Source organism: Oreochromis niloticus, linkage group LG23 (assembly GCF_001858045.2).
Source record: "Oreochromis niloticus isolate F11D_XX linkage group LG23, O_niloticus_UMD_NMBU, whole genome shotgun sequence".
Taxonomy (NCBI): domain Eukaryota; kingdom Metazoa; phylum Chordata; class Actinopteri; order Cichliformes; family Cichlidae; genus Oreochromis; species Oreochromis niloticus.
Window position 1 is genome coordinate 36,529,543 of NC_031986.2, and position 19,187 is coordinate 36,548,729.

Here is a 19,187-nt window from a genome sequence, read left to right on the forward strand (position 1 = left end):
ATAGATGACTTGCTTGCCCTGACAGAAAGTATGCCTAGCAGTTGAAAGCTAACAGTTCGCTAACAACAAGCTAAAACTATGAATAAAAATACCATTTTTAAAAATGGTAGCTTGGCATAATGGATAAAAAGTTGAACCATTTAGCTATAAATAGTGCTAAAATATTAAAATGTATTAGGTTTAAATGGCTAGCAGCTGATATTTTTGGCTAACAGTTAAGAGAAGCTAATTAAGTTTTTAGCTAAACACAAGAGAGAAACAGCTAAAATATATATCTATATATAAATAAAAAAATATATATTTTAGGTGTATGTGTGACTTCTATAGGTGTGTATGGCAGAAATTGCTGACAGTATAGATTAATGTTTGACATAAATAACAAGATACGAATTTGATTTAAAAATAAAAGTTTTCAAAAATACCAGCCAACCTTGTGCGTCACGGACCGGTTTATGTCTGATAATATTTTCACGGACAGGCCTTTAAGGTGTCACGGATAAATAGAACAAAATAAAACCAGTACTGGTAACAAAAAAAATGAAAACGTATTCATAACACACGGGAAAAGACCCAGGAAAACCGAGTTAAAGATAAAAACGATAAAAAATAACGATAAAAACGCTGAAAGACATACATTTCACACCCGAGCCTCAACTATCGCAGCCCAGTACTAAACGACTCACAGACTGGTGTACTCACTTTTATGAAATACTGTAAATAACTTACAGTATGGATAAACAGGCATTAAACATACAAAGAGTAGGTAACTATATCTAAACAGTAAGCTGAATGTAATGACTAAATGCAAAGTCGAATAGAAATGTGTTATTATAAAAATATCTGAACATGATGTATTAATGACGAAGGGGCTCGTGAGTCTATCACAGAGGCTGTGTTGTAAGAGTGCAACACATGAAGAAAGGTTGGTATTTTGATCTGAAGTAACCAGAAATAAAAGATACCATGAGACATTTTCAAAGCAGTCACATTTATTCATCTTTTTATACACATTTGCTAAGCAGCCTGTTGTGCTAGCAGTTGGCTTTGATAGGATTTACTATGGGATTTCAAGAATGCTTACTAAAAAATAAATACAAGACAAAGTGTTCCACAGCTCAAAAATATACAAAGGTCTGAAATTAATGTAAACTTTAAAAACATGTTTTTTTTTATTTTACATAAGAAGCAATTCAACAACCTTTGTAACAATTCTAAAACGTTATTTAATTTACAAGTTTGTACAAAAAAACCCCTAAAACCTACAAGTACTGTATACAGAGGTTGGTCTGTATCTAGATGAAATGCATCTAGTACCGCAAGTTTAGTTCTTTATTATTGGTTTGTGTTTTCAAGAACATTTCAGTCAAGTAAACGAGAGGAGAACAACAGTTCAATGCCACTACGTGTTTTTAGCCTTTGGTAGAAGCATTTCTGTACTCCACTCCTAAAGCATCCTCGGGGTGTGAATATTATTCAAGGAAACAGCTGCATGTACACATCTATAAATATCTCCAGGTACAGCAAGAGACAAAAAACTTCACAAACATCACTTTGTCAGTGCAGGAAAAAAACAAAAAAGTTGGAATGAAGGTTCACAGACTTAACTCATTGTGTACCCTGTTATATAGTGTTATTAACATGAAAATTAAAAGGGTATTGACAGCATACCTACAGGGAAGAACAAAGTTTCTGCCAGTTTTGCATAATGTTTGAGTACCATCACTCCAATAAGCTCCATGTACTTATAAAATTATGGTGAATACACAGGACTAAAATATCCCAGGGTTACAACCAAAACCTTACATTTATATTTTTGGCATTTAATTACACTTTTTAATGAAATTTAATAATTAAGTTTCCAATTTGTCTCTGCAACCAGTGTCTGATATAAGATCTAAAACGCAAACAAAATAAGTATCTAAATAAAATCTGGCTGTAAAGGTTCCAGCACTTCATTGCGTTTTTTTGATCAAAGGTTTTCTGTGTATGTTATAAAAATAAATATATTTAGATTGGTTTGAGACAGAAAATATAGAAGTTATATTTTTTGAATATTGAGGGGCAGAAAATGCCAAATCCAGACATTTCTCTTTTCAAGAGACTTAATCACCCGGCTCCATGTTTAACCACACAATCAAAAATCTCACAAAAACACTCAACTTGCTGTGACCTCAGCTGCTTCACCACATATTTTCTCCTGTTGGATAAAATAAGGCATATTTGATCCTCTGAGTACTTTCCACTTGCCTCTTTCGACAATGCATAAACACATCATGTCAGCAAACCAGAAATGACCATTGGTAAGTTTTTCTTTATGACTTCCGCGTTCTCTTCCAGCTCTCCGAGTTCCCTGCCTCGAACTTTTTGATCACTTTTTCATGTCCCATGTTAACACCTGCTCCTTTCTTGTCTCACGAGATTGTCAAGTTAGTGCTCGGCTTTGACACTTCCTGTCTCACCACTAGTTACGTCTTCCATTTCTTGCAATATGTACAGTATGTTAAAATATTCTAATAATAAGCTTTGATATAATTTAGTATATGACAAACTGAATAAAATATACATTGTATCAATTCTGTTTACAGGAAATATGAATAGGGACTGAATGTTGACATTTCTCAATTCTGATGTTCATTTTGATGGTATTAAAATAATTTGATGTAACTGGTTAGAGGAAATGTCTGTCTAATTGTATTCACAGAATACATATGGTTAATTAAAACAGATCAACTTCTCCTACTTACTTCTAAAAAAGTTCTGTTGTTGGGTTGGGTCTACAAGACTGTGGGAAATGTGCCTTAAACTAACAGAACAACTATTAAGCTCATTTCCAGCTCCATACTTTTATTTGTGGACTCTAGAGTAGCTTAGAGTGATTCACAGTTCATAATAATGCTTATTTATTTTATATGGGATGGTACCGCCTCTGACCCTACTGGGGATCTCCATTCATTCTGACAGAGTTTTAGGTTAAAAAAAGATTACTTTTACATGCACTGACCTCATTATTATACCTTAAACTCTGGCCACGTGTTGCTACAAGCATCACAAAAATATGGAAGCCGTTTCTGCCACAAAAAAAAAAAAAAAGTATTTATAACTCCAAATTACGAGTTATTTTCGCAAAATTTTGACTTATTAACTCAAAATTTTAAGAAAAGTAACAGTTGCGCTGCCAATCAGTAATGTACGTGAATTACGTCATTTCCTTGTTACCTGGAAGCTGAAGCCCTCAGCTACAAATGCTACAGCTAAGCTACGAGTATTACAGCCAGTCAGGAATGCACAAATTGCTGAGTATTTTCAGCGTGGCTTCACGAATGATGAAATCCTTGTGTTATTAGCTGAATCACATGGCGTTACTATCAGCAAACATACTCTCAAAAGCGCCAATTTGTTGCGATCCGGTTTTGAGTCTGCATTCCTCTGCGCCATATCCTTCCGGGTAATAAGAAAATGATGTTATTCACGTAGATAAATGTCACGTAGATAGATCAGCAGAACTAACTCGAAATTTGGAGTTACTTTTCTCAAAATAAGTTGAAATTTCGAGAAAGATAACTTGAAATTTCGAGTTATGGATAATTTTTTTTTTTGTGTGGCGGAAACGGGCTTCCATACATATATGATAGAAAATAAGGAAGAGAAAAATAGGTCCCCCTTTAAATTTAGAACTGAGAAGATTTTTCGATTTGTAAATCATATTTTTCCATATAATGCAGACGCAAAACAATCAAGTTTCTAATGCCAACTGTTCATTTCATAAAGATGTTTTCTTAGAAATGCAGTCTGTATAAAACACCAATTACTAAATTTATGATTTTAAAAAATGTTCATGTTCTTCTAATTTCCTCTCCTTCTCTCCTCATTCTGGTTTTTTTTTTGCTGTAAACTAATAAAATGACTAAATTATTGCTGTTTTTTCTACGTGGAGCCCTGCGATGAGCGGTCGTCATGAGGGCTCCCGTCCGAGTTCTCCGTCTCACCCTCAGAGATGGCCTGCATGGGCGTTGAGTACAGCCTGCTGCGCATGCTGTAGCGGCTGCTGTTGGCAGGTGGTGGGATCCTGGAGCGTCCCTGCCTTGAGGCCGCAGATGTATGGAAGGATTTCGGTGAAAAGCCCTCTGCGTTGGTTTTCAAGTAGGGGCTGGAAAGGTGGTCTTGTCCTGATTGGGGCTGCTGCTGAGGGAAGGTGTTGTCGTCAGGGTGTTTGGGTGACTCCATTAGAGTGTCTCCAAGTGATTTAGGGGTGATGGGACTCTTGAGGATCTCTGTAGCTGACATGCGGTAACTAGTGTCAGAGCGGCTTCCCTTTTTAAGCAGCAGTAGTTTGAACTCCTCGTTAGAGGTGCTGGACTTTTTTGCGTTCCTGTAGATTGGACCGGGGACTCTGTGCAGGCCAGGTGGGGTCACGGCGGAGGAAGGTGATGCCACAGAGATAGGGGAGCTTGCAGTGCTGTTAGGTGGCGTGTTCCCCGAAGCGCCACCAAGGCGGTTCCTCACACCCAACTCGGCGGAGTCTTTTCTCCCCAACACTTTCCTTTTAGACCTGAAGAAGACCACATTGATTAAAGAATTTCTGTAAATTTTGAGTATACACAAACAAAATCCTATCTATCTAAGATACTAACCTGTGTATCATAGCGAATAAATCCTCAGTGGTGCGAGATTTAGTGGGGGACAGAAACACGGTGTCATCCTCTGGCCTTGACTCATCATGCACTGAGGACACAGTGCTGTCACTGAGAGTCGAGTCTGTTAACAGGAACATTTAACACATATCAATATACTGCATCCTGTATATTCCACACTAACCAACCATTTAGCAAATTTTCATAATTGTTTTGTTCAAAAAGCTCATTCAATTATTAGATATATCAAGTTTCAGCAGCTTTTGTATAAGTAAAATTACAGAAGAGATTCAGTTTACATACATAAAAAAAGATTGTTTCCGGACCATTAAAATTTATCCTCCATCCTGTAACTTTTATTCACAATTTACAAGCTCTATGATCCTTTACAGGGGTCAGCAATTTTTCAAGCCATAAATCCTATTTCAGAGAATATTCCCACGATTGGAAGAACTTAGGGACAAAAACAGGCAGAATTGACCTCCATCCACCCATTTTATTAAATGTTTATCCAGCTTAGAGTCTCAGAGGGGCTGCAGTCTACCCCAGCAGTCACAGAGCAAAATGAAGGGTACATCATTTCACCCTGAGCAGGTTGCCAGTCCCTTACAGGAGCAGAGAGAGGCAGATAACCACACAGTCTCACATCCAAACCTACAGGTAATTCAGAATCACCAGTTACCCAAACACACACACAGCTTTGTGTCACAGGAGGAAGTCCAGACAGGAACACAGAAAACATGCAAACTCTACACAGAGATGACAGACCTTATTGCTGTGACAGCGCTAATGACTGCAACAGACAATACAGAGGCAAAAAGCAGGAGAAAAAGGTGCAGAGCAGAGAGTTGCATTGAGTACAAACTGGGGTTGAGGAGGGGATCACAAGCACATTAAGTCATTACCTTTACTAAAATAGTCCTCCATGTCTGGCATGGACTCCTCCTTGCTGTCCTGTGAGGTACATTCAGATGAATCGCCCAATGAATCCATTTCTTTGCTGTCTTCATTGCTGATTGGACTGCTTTGCGGCGTCTCCGACTGACTGTCAGTAGCAGGCACTTTATCCACACTGCTGGGTCTATTGGGGGAACTGTGTAGGACAGGAGGAGGAGGAGGAGGATATGGCTCTTCTTCTTCTTCTTCAGAGTGCTGTTGCTGTAAAGTCTCAGACTGTGAGCTGAAGTCTCCGAGGCAGGCAGGTGTTTCTGGCAGCTCTCTACAGGTCTCTCTTTCTTGACTTGTGGTTTGTTCGGGGACTTCTGGACCTTTCTGGTCCAAACATGAGTCTGACTGGAGCCTGACTGTTGTCACACACTTTGCAGGAGCCTCTTGCTCCGGCTCGTTCCTCGTCTCAGTCTCACATGCTGACCTTCCACTTGTAAGCTCTTCATTTGAGGTAAACACACCTGACTCCTTTGAGGATGGGTGAAGATGATGGTGGTGTGAGTTGTACAGCACAGGACTCTTAAGCTCTAAAGATTTACTAGTGGAAAGTTTGCTAGGTGAGTTCACAGTGGGATATTGGAATTTGGAAGCTGTGTGATTTTCGTGCTGCTCCTTACTGATTGATCGGAGGTGTACTGAGTTCAGCACCGTGGGTGTAATGGACAGGCAATGGGCATTGAATACCTCTGGGTTGTGAGGTACTATAGGCTTGGCTGACACTGCTGCTTTTTGTTTGTTCTGGTGAAGGATTTGCATCTGGGTCTTGTAAGCTGTCGCCTTGTTGTTGACGCTATGAAGGGCACTTAAGTCGAGATGAGAGGGAGGGATAATTGGCAGCTCTAGATCCCTCTTTGAGGTTGCGCCATCCCTGGAGGACAGTGACTGAAGTGACAGTGATGAGAGAGAGGACTTCCTCTCTGGGACTTTGGGTTTCCTTTTACCACTTGATGGAGACAGTGGCCCAGGGAAGAAGGTAGAGGGAAATGAGGAAGTAGGTGTTTCTGACTGACTGGAGTAGCCACTGGATGGGCTTGCCAGGCTTGCCAGCTTCTCAGGGGATGTGAGCTTGAAATCTCCCTCGACTGATGGAAGTGAAGGGGTGGTAGCTCTGGAGCCAGACTGGGACGTCTGCGACTCTGAGCTATCCTGTGACTTGATGCATTCGATAACCGTCGTACCCGTAGCTGTGCTGGAGTTTGACAACGATCGGTAAGGATCAGTGGATTTCAAATCATTCAGGAGCCACAGATCTGCATAGTCTGACTGCAAAACGCCCTCATCCTTAAATGAATGTGTATCTGTGGAGACTAAGTCTGGTAGATCAGCTGAGCCCTCAACCCCCCAGCCTACCCGGGTTTCCCTGACCAGTGAGGAGTTTTCAGTGTGAGCCGGAGAGCCAGAAAAAGCCAGCTGCAGTTTCCTCTCCTTTGCAGACAGAGGAAGTTGCTGCCCACATGTAATCTTTGGTTCTTTCTTAACGGGGATGTTTCCCTCACTGCATATTTTCCTTAATGAGGAGCTCCTCTTAGGTGGCGATGGCTTCACCTTTGGCTTTTTTAAGGAGAGGCAGCGTCTTCCCAGAGTCATGTGACCACTTGAGTCTGACAGGCCACAGTCAGTGCCTGAGGGTGCATAGTTATTATAAGTGAAGCTTCGGCTACCTTTCAGGCCGCAGTCAAAGTGCATGGAGGTGTAGTAACCTTCGTTGTCCACAGAGTAGTGTGAGACGGTGTCTGCTTTCTCTGACGGTGGTTTGTCGGAGAAGCTGCTCTCACAGGTAGCCATACTGGTGAAACTGGGGCAGCCCAGACTGCTTCCAGGCTCTCTGCTTGGCTCGGGGCTGAAGCCCTGTGACCCCGGAGGCTCTGGATTGGGGTAACTCCACTCCCCCTCGATGGGAGTGCTGACACCTACTTCTTCTAATATGTCCATAGCTGTGGAGGAGAAGGAGCCTGCTCTTTGGGTCCTAAGGCCCTGATAGTGGTCCAGCAAAAAGCCTGTCTGGTCGTCGTTAGTGTGAGTGGCAGCGTTTAAAGAGAGCTCAGAGTCACAGTGGGAGGAGCCGGTCAGAGGTGGAGATGCGGCAGGAGGGAGTGTTTCTGATGTCTGGGAGGGGCATGTGGAACTGCTCCCGCTCCAGTTCCCACTGGAGGACTGGTGGTCCTCCTTATGGTCTATCTGGCCTCCCAGCACTGCTGCAGCAGAAACGCAGTGCACAGGGCTGCTGAAGGTGTCCGAGCTAGATGAGATCTCACAGCTGCCCATGTCAGCTTTTCTAGGCAGGTGAGCTCTGGTCCGCTCCATCCAGCTGCGCTCTGGACTCTGTGACAGCTGCTTGTACTTAAGGCTTCCTAGCTGGTGTTCAGACATGGCCTGGTCATCAGTGCTCTCCTCTTCATCCTTCAGAGTCAACTTCCTGGATCCAGTCAGAAACCCCTCAGTGTCGAAGGGGGAAAGGTCCTCCTCATCGTCGCTGTCGTTATGCCCGTTGTCCAACAACCGGCTGGTGTCTCGGGGCAGACTCCGAGAACGCAGGTGTGCTCCAACGGAGGCACTGAACATGGCGTCCGAGGTCTCAGGGAGGGAGGAGATGTTTCCTGCAGAATGTGAGAGGGAGAGTGAGACTCCCTGGCCTCTCTGAAGCCTGATCCTCCTTCGAGATGGTGCTCCTGAGATCAAAAAGTCTTCCGTCTGACAACCGGAGTCTCTGGTGTTGAGATGGCTGGCAAACTCCTGGCTGGAAGGGGTGATATCTGCACTGGCGTGAACTATGACTGTCCGCTCTCTGGAGCCAGGAGAGTCATCAGAATCTGTGAGAAGCAAGACGCACACAAAATACAAGAATAAAATGTCTTTCTTCATGTATTCAAAGGTAACCTGTTATAAAAAACTACTTTTAGGTGCTCCAATTGTCACAAAGTGTCACCACAGGAGGTGGCTGCACGTTTGATTTGGCAGATCTTTACACTTTTGCCCTTCCTGAGAGAAACTCCAAGGGATTTGTGTCTGTTGTAATGCTTGTCTTTATGTCCTGTCATATATAAACTGCTACAATTGTGGATGCTCAAATCAAACATGGCCAAAGTTTCAAATAACAACATCAAGTATATATATAGAAGTAATCCCTGTGAGTCAAACTTGCTTGAAATACTCTGTTTCAGGCAGTTTTTCTATTCTTGGTTCGTGATGATGTCACTGAGAAGGGATATGCCTAATATGATAATTTCAGCCATACAGTGGGAGGACCTGTACAGCTTGTTTTGGACAGGACGGCCTGCATTAAGGCCCAGAAAAACACAAACAAGCATTATTTTGAACTGCGAATCATGCAAAGCCACTCTAAGCGTGCTCCAAGAAAACAAATATGGAGCTGGAAATGAGCAGTACAAGTGGGGTGAGGGAGTTCCACCCGGCACGTTGCATCTTCCCATCTTATTTTCCCTCATCTCTGCTGTTGATGGTCCAATGAAAATATTATAGGGATAGTTAACCACTAAATACAGTTTGCACCACTGATAGATGCACAATTCCTAATACACAGTTACAGTTGGTAGCTGTAGTTTGGTAGAAAGAAAACAGTACCCATATGAAGTTTTTTAAATGTTTTTTTGGGAGAACCACTATTCAAGAGAATACATACATCTACAAGTCTAAATTGGGTACTAACTCAGTCCAAAACAACAGTGATGAATAAATGTGTAGTAGGTCGGTATCGTGCTGTCTAAAATCTTGTCTTAAAATAAACATTTTCCCTCTTATTATAAGCTTCTGGTATTTTTTTAAGATGGAGGAAGTTGTTTGCCAGCCACAAATAAATGCAAAAATGCAAAAAACCCCCCCATCCTACTTAATACCAGATACCAGGCCAATTGTGTGGTGAGATTAGATGGCATTTAGCAAACATGAGAAACATTTAAACCCCACAACTATCAAAAGGTTGTGAAAAATAAATGCTAACAAGGTCCACTAGGTAAAATCAAGCAAAGCAAGCACGTGACAAGGCTACCACAACTATGCACAGTAATTTAGGAGCAGTTTGGATTTATTTCAGGATACTTCAAACAATAGTCAAAGTAGTCCAGAGTGAAAATCAGATAGTATTTTAGTAATTATTTGATTTAAAAAAATTATACTATTTAACTATTCATTTAGTTCAGAAAGCAGTACTGGCCAATGTGAATTTGGTTTTAGAATGAACGTTTTCTTTAAATGCCCTTCAAAAATACCTTATAATTGTAACATATGCGCTTGTGCACTCACTATACACTTAATTAGTTCTAGTAACTACATAAAACAATAGAGGAAAAACTAAAGTGAATCAAGTTTTTATATATCGCATGTGTCAGTTTAAGGAACATACCTAAGTCTTGCTGCACCTGTCTGGGAACGCCGGCAACAGTCCTCCGTCTCCTCAGCTTCCGTCTCCTCTGAAGCAAAGACTGCGAGTGAACGAGCGAGCAACGCACACTAGCATCTCTGTCAAAGCCAACCCCTGCAATGGAGACAGCACATCTGAGGAATCTTTGTTTGGTGGCGACTGCAGAGATTCCTTCTTTAACTCTCACGCTGTCACATAAAGAAACATTTAAGGTAACGCTCGGCCGTACCAAATTTAGGTGTTGCACAAAAATAGCAGTGAGGAGTGGAGCAAAGAGATCCGACAGAACTCAAAGTAGTAAGTTATTTACTGCTTAATGTAATGACAAAGCAGTAATTGTAAGAAACTTTAGAAAAGGACCGAAAACAAATGGTACCGATGGATGGGTTTTGTAAAGATAAGAGAACTCCTGATGTGCAGGGTTCTGCTTTCCCTCTCTATATGATTTACTGTCATGTGATTGCAGGTCAGAGCTTTCAGCTCCATAGCGATTGCTGTGCTTTGCTTACAATGTGCATTTTTTACCCTCCACTGTCTCTGACTCGGCCGGTGTTGTTGTACAGCTCTCCTTTTGAGTGAAAATGAGCGAGAGTAAATAACGTCAGGCTGGCCTTTTCAACAATCTGGACAGAACTAATCAGCATTCATGTCACTGCATCTCGCCTCTTTGCAACAGCAGGCACAAAGCGTCAAAGCATGAGAAACAAAGTTAACTGGGCACAAAGCATGACTTGCACATTGAGAGTGACTGCAGCAACATTAATTGTGGCTTGTTTAGTAGCGATTGAACTGCAACACTTCCTTATATCTTCCAGGTACTTCATTGTTCAAGCAAATTAGACTGTGAACAAATATTTTAGTATCATGAGGAAGAGCCAAAACCAAACATTGTTCATCTGACGTTGTCCCAAAATTCTTTTCAGACAGATACAAAAACATTCACCACACCTTTCACGTTCAAATGAGTACATATAGTTAACTTTATCTCCCTTTTAGTTTTCAATTTATGTTTTTAGGTTTTTTTTTAACAGTTTAATATACTTTTAGTAAATATTTTCAAATATTTAATCACAGTTTTTAGCAAACTGTTGTCCTGTTTATCCATTAACCTAGCTAACAATGTTGTTAGTAGTATTAGTTAACAGTTTTAACTGTTAATCCATACATTTAGCTTACAATTTAACATCTAAGAATACCTTGAGTAAATAATTCACAAGTGTTTGTTACTAATGTTAACATGCTAGTCTGTTTCAACAGTTTAGTTTCTATTTTTGTTTGTAGTGTTAGCTAGCAATTCTATACTTTGTTACTATTTACTACTGTTTTCATATACATGTAGATAACACCTGTTAAATAAAAACTTTAGGTTTAACTGCTCACTAACTTACAAAAATATCGGCCAACATATTAAACTAATATCTTCTTTTTTTTGGATAGCATTATCTAATATTTTCAACTGTTAATCCATTTAGCTAAAAAGGATTATAGCTATTTGCTAACAATTTGACTGTTAGGACTTACTACTTGTAATTTACTAGAATTTACCAATTTTAATAAATTATGCTGAACAATTAATTTTTTTTGCTAATTTATAACAATGTTATCTAAAAATATAACAGCTACTCATACGTTTACATTATTTACTACTGCTTTTCAGCTCCATTACTTTCAGTCAGGTTAATAGTTTTGCTAACTTTTAACTAGATAAGCTAATTAGTAATTAGTAAATCACTAACTTATAGTAGAAGTAAAAAAATATTAAAATACCTTTTTTTTTTTTTACTGAGTGTTAGCAAGTTGTGTCGCTACTCTAAAAATATAGCTATGTGAAAGTGATAGCTTAGCTTGGCAGCTCTAGCAATCAGTGGAAACAGAGAGAAAGAGCTAGCTTAGCACTATCACATGTACAAATCAACCACCCCCATGACCTATAATGAATAGGTCAGCATCTAGAACTACTGCTATAATGGCTAATTAGCCTGAAAAAAAGGAGGTGATTTTCTTATTTTAACATGATTGAAAACAAAGATTAAACAATAAGCTTGGCTTTGCTAAAATGTATATAAATCCAACTACCAGCAACTCTTTCTATTTCGAATGAAATCTTTATATCACTTTTTTTTTTTTATTTTGAGCAAAGGAAAAATGTAAATTTACACTTTTATGGCAAGATTGGTGCCTTAAATTTCATTTATAGCATGCCGAAATTCACAAAATGATTTTTAAACACTTCAGGTTTTGTAAAGATTTGAAAATACATTATATGAGTCAAGCAAGCTGGCTCCTTGTTTCCAGTCTTTATTCTAAACTTAATATAAGCCGGTTGTTGCTTTGTTGTCTGAGTGGTATCAATATTCCTACTTAACACTACAGCAAAAAAGTTTATATGCAGGAAAAAAAACAAAACAGAAAGGTGGCTACAACTGCTGACAACTGCACACCACACCTTAGTTCCGTCACAACAATCAGATTCAGTGATTTCAATTTACCGGTCACATTAATGGGGATGACACATGAGGTGATGACTTGGGAATTGCTTTTCATTCTCTCTTCTGGAGTGGGCAGCGGCAGAGCTTTAGACCAGTTAGTCTGCTTGTCCAGGGTGGAGGGGATGTTAGGGATGGGAAACTTAGACCGGTGACCTAGAGCCACCCCGTCAGAGTCGGGGTCAGAGGGCGCAGCCTGCAACAGATGGATATTTGCATGGTTAGATTGTTAAGGTTAGGCCAGCATTACATGAAATATGGTTTGGCGGAGTTAGAAAGTGACCAAACTCAGCTTCAGAAAGGGGAATGTGCTGATTAAAGTCAGGGATTAGACTGGTATTGAAGAGTAGATGTAGAGATTAGTGTCTTCTTAATAATCTGCAGCAGTCAGTGCTCCCTTCTTTGCAGGCAGAACAGAGGTAAATCAATACACATGCCCTTCCAGCTGCTGAGTTTAATGTTGGAGTGCAAAGAAACCATTAAGTCATGGAAATGAACAGCATGCTTCGGAAAAAGAGGGAGAATGGAAAGCACAAAAAGCATTCAAAGAATCTCTACGTCATGCAAAAAGTAAGGTTCAGAAACCCGACTGTGTCCGAGCCTCAGGCTAATGAAAAGTTTGACACACACATACACGACAGAACACGTCTTGACAAATACTTTACAAATAAATAAAATGATGCCTCCTTCACTCACAGGATATGACAAACTATAACTTCAATTCTTAGCTCCAACATTCCAAAATTTTTCCAAGGGTCTCCTGCATCATAACAAGTGTCCAGAAATCTCTGAGAGGAAATACTTCACAGCAGCATTCCTCAATCATGGGCCTCCTCAGACTCTGCAGAGCCACTTGTCTTTATATCTACACGCTAAATGAATTTCTTACCTTGAGATTCCAACACAGAGACACATGTGAAACTGGGAGTGATTCTCAGTTTCAACTGGTTCCCACCTCCACAACCCGACAACCTCCCACCCCCATTTAAAGGCAACCCTCGAGCCTTTGTGCTCCCTGTTCCCAGCAGACCAATGAGACCCTGACAAAACCCCGACCACAAAAGAAGCCGGTTTCCTTGGAAACTTCTCGCAACTAGGAGGAAAAAAAAAAATCAAAGGAAGACCATTTACAGCTGATTTGTTTTGAGAACGGTTTCAGGAGTGCCTGAGAGGAGGGATCAGCGGGCTGAGAGAAAGACGAGGGATTTGGGAAAAAGGAGGAAGAGCGGGCACGTACGGGATGAGAGGAAATAAAAAAGGAGCGGCAGAATTTGAAGCTCATTCCTGTCTCACGACGGGCATCAAGCACGATACTTGTTTAAAAAAAGAAAAGAGAATACAGAGAGAAACACGAGGCTGTCAGCTGTGCAGTGGGGAAACCACAGCACAGAGGGATCATGGGTAATCACAGGCGCAAGTTTCGAGAAGCCGACCCTATCATTAGAGAAACCCGGGCGGCTGTGATTGTGGCCCACATACACATTCCTCACATACTCCAAGCCCTTCACATGAACTCAAACAACAACAACAACAGTATGTAAACGTGATGTGTGGGTGAAACTTTAAAGAGGTGCTCGCCTTCAGTATCACCCCACCCTCTCAACCGGGTGGAGCAGGATGGCTACTATTGCCAGAGAAAGAGAGGGCATGCATTTAAAAAGAGATAAGAAGAGGTCAGTCAGGGCGGACAGGTGAAATAAGGTGTTAGGAGTAGCACTCGGGAGGGAAGGGACCAGTACCTTTCTGCTCCAGGGAGAGAAGTGGCAACATTCGGTAGGGGAGGAGGAGCGGGTGGATTCGAACTGAATTACAGGGTGAAAAACAAACAAAAAAGGACAAAAACACATGACAGGAATGAACATGAACATCTTCAACACACAAACATAAGAGACAACATTAGGGAGGAATATGAGGACTGGAATATTTGGGTCAAGGCAGGCTGGTGAGCTGATGCTGAACCAGTTATCATGGTGATGAAAAAATGAATAAAAAATGAATGAAGCAGCACACACGTTACAAACACAGTCCTCTTTACCTGTGCTAACTGTGTCGTCGCATCTCTAACATGCCTCTCTGGCTCCTTTCATCAAAGGAAATAAAAACCATACAAATATTATTTAAAGGGGAATCATTATGCACATTTCCAACTACATTTTTAAAAAGATTCTTGAAAATCCTGATTTGTCTTATACTGTTTTAACTCCCTTCCCCTCCCTTTATCAAGCCAACTTTCTTCTGATTGGCTCCCCTTCTCGGACCGAAGGCTTGAACAGGTGTCACATGATGGTAATTTTTTCAGATGCTGCTGGCTGCTCTTCATTACGCACAAGATGTCTTTTAGCATCAAGGTATTGAGGGATAACCGTCCCGTTTTAGAGGCCATAAAGTCTGTGTCAGCGATGGCGGTGGCAACAGTATCCTGCAAGGCCATAAGTTGCTGGTTTCCATGTGTTTTTTTGTTTGGTTGGTTGGTTTTTAGTTGCCGTTTAGTTTTTTGCATTTTTCCTTTTGGTTTGACTTGTCAGGCAAGGTTTATGAATAAATTGACCATAAAAGAAAATGTAAGTCAGGGGTCTCGAACTCCAGGCCTCGAGGGCCGGTGTCCTGCAGGTTTTAGATGTGTCCTTGATCCAACACAGCAGATTTAAATGGCGAAATGACTTCCTCAACATGTCTTTGACATGACATGTTGACATGACATTTGATTCAGGTGTGCTGACCCAGGATGAGATCTAAAACCTGCAGGACACCGGCCCTCGAGGCCTGGAGTTCAAGACCCCTGATGTAAGTGAAACTTAGTGTGTTGTAGCACAATAAGTGGACAGTTAAACAACTACAATAGGAGAAAATATAAGGCACAGCTGAATGATTTATGACAGGGAATGCAGTTGGAGGCTAACTACACAAGCAGAGACTCAGTTATGGTCACAGCACTGGTTGTTCAGCGAGTGTGTGCTGTAATGTCATCACAACCCTCAAACCATTCATATCGGTGCTTGGCGCTCCTGAATGAGCCGTGTCTCAGTTCAGAAAGAAAGCTCTGCATCAGTGCTGGTACGGACAGATTTGTTTCACAGTTTTTCCAGAATGGATTTTCCATCTGATCCTTTTCTGTGATCTGGGACAGGCTATTATAGCGTTTAGCTGTGCCATAACATACTGGTACTGAAGATAACCTTGACATTTAAAAATACAACTGCAATATTTATATAAAAATGCATATTAAAATATAAATAACAGCGTCATTACTAAAACACATCGGAGTGTAAACTACTGACAACATTTCATTAGTTTACAGTCTGGGAAAGAGAGGACACTGACCTGAGATCATATGAGGAATATCTGCCCTTACTGATGTCACCAAGAGCCAAGATTGGAAAAAAAACTGTCTGAAACTGAGTGTTTGTCTGAGCTGTTGGCTCACAGGGATTACTTGTACACGCACTGACCTCGTTATTGGAAACTATTGGAAACTGGTGTGGTATATATGACAGAAAATAAATAAAAGCAGATTAGGTTCCCTTTAAAATACAAAAGAAGCAACATTTGAACATGAAAAGATGATTATTTTTCACTTATTGACAGGGATTCATCTGTGTCTATCAATATAGTGATGGTATCACTGGACTTGGTGATTTTCATACTGAAATCAAGAAGATCGAGGATAATCGTCTCACCGTTGTTAAATTTGTTCCCCTCTGAGGTGAGGGATGCATGGGCGTTGGGGGCACCGGTGAGATTGCGATGGTAACTCTCCGCTCCCTGCTGCCCGATCGTCTCCTCTGGTGATCTGCTGCAAAAAAGATGTAAAACACTGAAGACTGATTGTATTTATCCACTGATGTAATAATAATAATAATTAATCTGGTTAGATATGACTCCTTGGTCAGCCATTTTTTCTGCATTGAATTTACCCAGGAATTATTGTATAGTGTTGTGCTTAAGAGTGCATGACTAAAGTGATTTTGATGAATTTATAAGTGCATTTCTTTGATGCTTGACTATTTATGTTTTTTTAAGTTGTAGATAGACTGTCTGTGTGAAAATGGCCTCTGAACATGCTTGTTATTTACGTTGTAGTTGCACAACATGTCCACTAGAGGGCACGATGCCTCCAAACACAGGCTGCAGACCTGCCCGGAAGGATGCATGTTATAGCTGAAGTGTTTTTAAATGGCACGTAAGGTAAAAGGGAAGCAGTTTATTAACTAGGCATGACAGACAGCAGCTTTCCCTTCTGTGTTGCAATCTGAGGAGCTGAGTGCTGCTGAGGGCCTCACCTCGGTGCTGGGCCCACAGGCTGGTTTTGGCTTGCCTGTGGAGCTCTTCCACACATTCTGGCCGTGTAGAGGGATGGAAAACGTTTCTCTGTTGATGCCAGGGAGCTTGGAAATGTGCTGTCAGCTTACTCTCCACATCCAGGTTAGATAGCGCTGTCAGGGAGAGAGAGATAGGTTAAAATAACAAACCTTTTCTAGTGAAATTCAACAGTGTGGTCACTGACAATCATTTATAAGGCACAAGGGCATCTATATAATCATAAAACATCTCATTGAAGCACAAATTAAGCCACATCTGTGTGACTAGGTAATAGTTTGAAACATGTTGCTTTACATTGGAAGTTTAGTGAGGAGAAATGGTCACAAAAAGATCTCAATTGAATGAGCCTGCCGTTAATAGAGAGAAAGCTCCAACAATCAGATGACCCTCTATGAGTAATCACTTAGCTTTGTGTCATGACATGCTGTTCTGTGGGAAGCAAAGTTTTGGTGAGTCGCTTTAAATCTTAGCATCAGTTTCAAGTTCCTAACTGACCGAAGATTTAAGTGACACTTCAAAGTCACCTTCCTTCCCCATTCTGATGCTCTGTTTCAATTTCAGCAGGCTGTCTTGACAATGTTTACATGCCTGAATGCATTCATTTGATGCCACGTGATTGGGTGATTAGATACTTGTGTTAACAAGCAGGTAAACCCAATGAATTGGCTGGTGAGTCATTGGTTAATTTATTCTGTCACTTTATAGAGACCAGCTTTTCGTCATAATTAGCTGATATTTCACTAGTGTATCCAACCTGTTATCTGATAACTTTAACAGTCAGATTTTTATCGTTCATGAATTTCCTTTAAAGGACAATGACTACTATGAGTCTATTATTTATTCATGCTTCTTGTAACCCTTATTGAGACATGATGGCTGCATCATGGAAAGGCAGCTTTCATCACGACTACACTGGACGTTCACACAGGCATTTTTGTGGTTAAAATGTGTGACGTCCACATTTTCTGAAACAAATGCAACTGATGAGCTTTGCTTTGTGGTGGCTTTGAATGTTATCTCCTTCTACATATGAACACTAAAGGGGTTTTTATTAGCTGGGAGAACAACAGAGTCAGCTTAAAGCCTGAGACTAAAAATCCAGATAATCACATCCAGTGTTAGCAGCACAATAGCCTGTTTACTAATGCAATGCTATCACCTGCAGCCAAACAATAGGTATTAATGCAACCTGATAGTGTGACTTTCATCCTCTAAACACTGACCAATACATGGAATAACCCCACTGCTCCCCCTTACATCTCCTCGAGTTACTGCACCGCTTCAAATTACACATAATGCATGGAGGCGCTGCATGAATGGGGAAAGTTTGAGTTCAAAAGGATGAAGTCTGGTCTTTGTGCTGGGACTTATTTGGATGTTGACTGCTTGAAGTATGCACAGGAGTGATTCATACAAGAACAAGATGTCAAAGAGAAACCAGCATGAGTAGATTAAAGTAACAGCATAGTTTGGTTGCATGAAATAAGACTCCTTCATTGAAGGCACTGGCGTGAGATAGTATCTAAGACATCTGTAGCGAAATCCAAGTAAAATCCTGAGGATTAACTGCTGAGCTTTTGCTTTGATAGCACACAAAGGCAGATCTGTCAGTCTTCTCTTACCTGCCTGACATTTCTGGGCCTGTCCTTGACCGGGCAGCTTTGCCGAATCGCACTCTGTCTGACCTCTGTGTCTGATGAGAGGCAGCTCTGGCTCGCAGTTTGCTTTGTGTTGCAGCCAGAAGTTAACTTTAGTCTCATTCACACAGAAAAGGACACAGTCCAACTCCTGACTGGAGCTACTAAAGGTCAGGAAGACCCAGCGCAGCAGCCCGGCACTAAACCTCAGCCTGTGTATCCAACTGCTGCATATGCTAAGTGCTTTTCTAACATCACTATCACTGCTGTGAATCCTCTGGCAGGTCCTTTCTAAGAAACACTGCAAAATCCCCAGGAGACGCGGCGTGTTTATCAGCTACGCCGACACAACCTGACGTTTTCCAGGGTGATCTAAAAGCCCTCTGCTGTGTGACCTCGCTGAACTAAAAACACGCTCTGTGTTGCGTCTCCTGCACAGCTGGAGAAGCTGGAGGTGAACTCAGCAAAGATTTACACTGGTGTGGAAACACCGCTTCACATCTCAATGAAATTGTTTTACGCCCGCCAGATGTTTCCTACCTGCTGCCATATATGACTTTGCATGCGTGTTGTAAATAAACAGCCAGGTTTAAAATATAAAACATGAACTTGTTGGCTGCCAATTTTTTTTAATGGAGGAAAAACCCTGTAGGACCTCTATGGATATATCTGCATTTATTATATTTATTTATTGGACTTGCCACAGATTTAATATCAGTGCAGTAATATATAACCGAGCAAACGCCCACAATATTTCAGACGTTGAGCAGATGATGCGTTTGTCATG

The 19,187-nt window shown here is 41.1% G+C and overlaps 1 protein-coding gene across 8 annotated transcripts in view; it reads right to left on the minus strand.

Moving 5' to 3' along the window:
• Nucleotides 1–971: 971 nt before the first annotated feature.
• The window catches only part of nhsa (Nance-Horan syndrome a (congenital cataracts and dental anomalies)), a 72,370-nt gene continuing 54,154 nt past the window's right edge, over nucleotides 972–19,187 (minus strand). For 2 of the 8 annotated variants that reach the window (XM_025903057.1, XM_025903058.1), the window contains exons 2-7: nucleotides 16,724–16,876; nucleotides 16,121–16,236; nucleotides 9,940–10,071; nucleotides 5,537–8,389; nucleotides 4,632–4,755; nucleotides 972–4,549 (exon numbers count right to left, since the gene is read on the minus strand). In XM_025903057.1, the coding sequence (XP_025758842.1) occupies nucleotides 3,925–4,549; nucleotides 4,632–4,755; nucleotides 5,537–8,389; nucleotides 9,940–10,071; nucleotides 16,121–16,236; nucleotides 16,724–16,779 (3,906 nt within the window). In that variant the 5' untranslated portion in view covers nucleotides 16,780–16,876 and the 3' untranslated portion in view covers nucleotides 972–3,924. Of the gene's footprint in view, nucleotides 4,550–4,631; nucleotides 4,756–5,536; nucleotides 8,390–9,939; nucleotides 10,072–12,446; nucleotides 12,640–13,332; nucleotides 14,136–14,182; nucleotides 14,246–14,478; nucleotides 14,524–16,120; nucleotides 16,237–16,723; nucleotides 16,877–19,187 lie in introns of those variants that run through there. The other 6 variants (XM_005478829.4, XM_005478828.4, XM_025903055.1 and 3 more) reach the window with 6 other exon arrangements.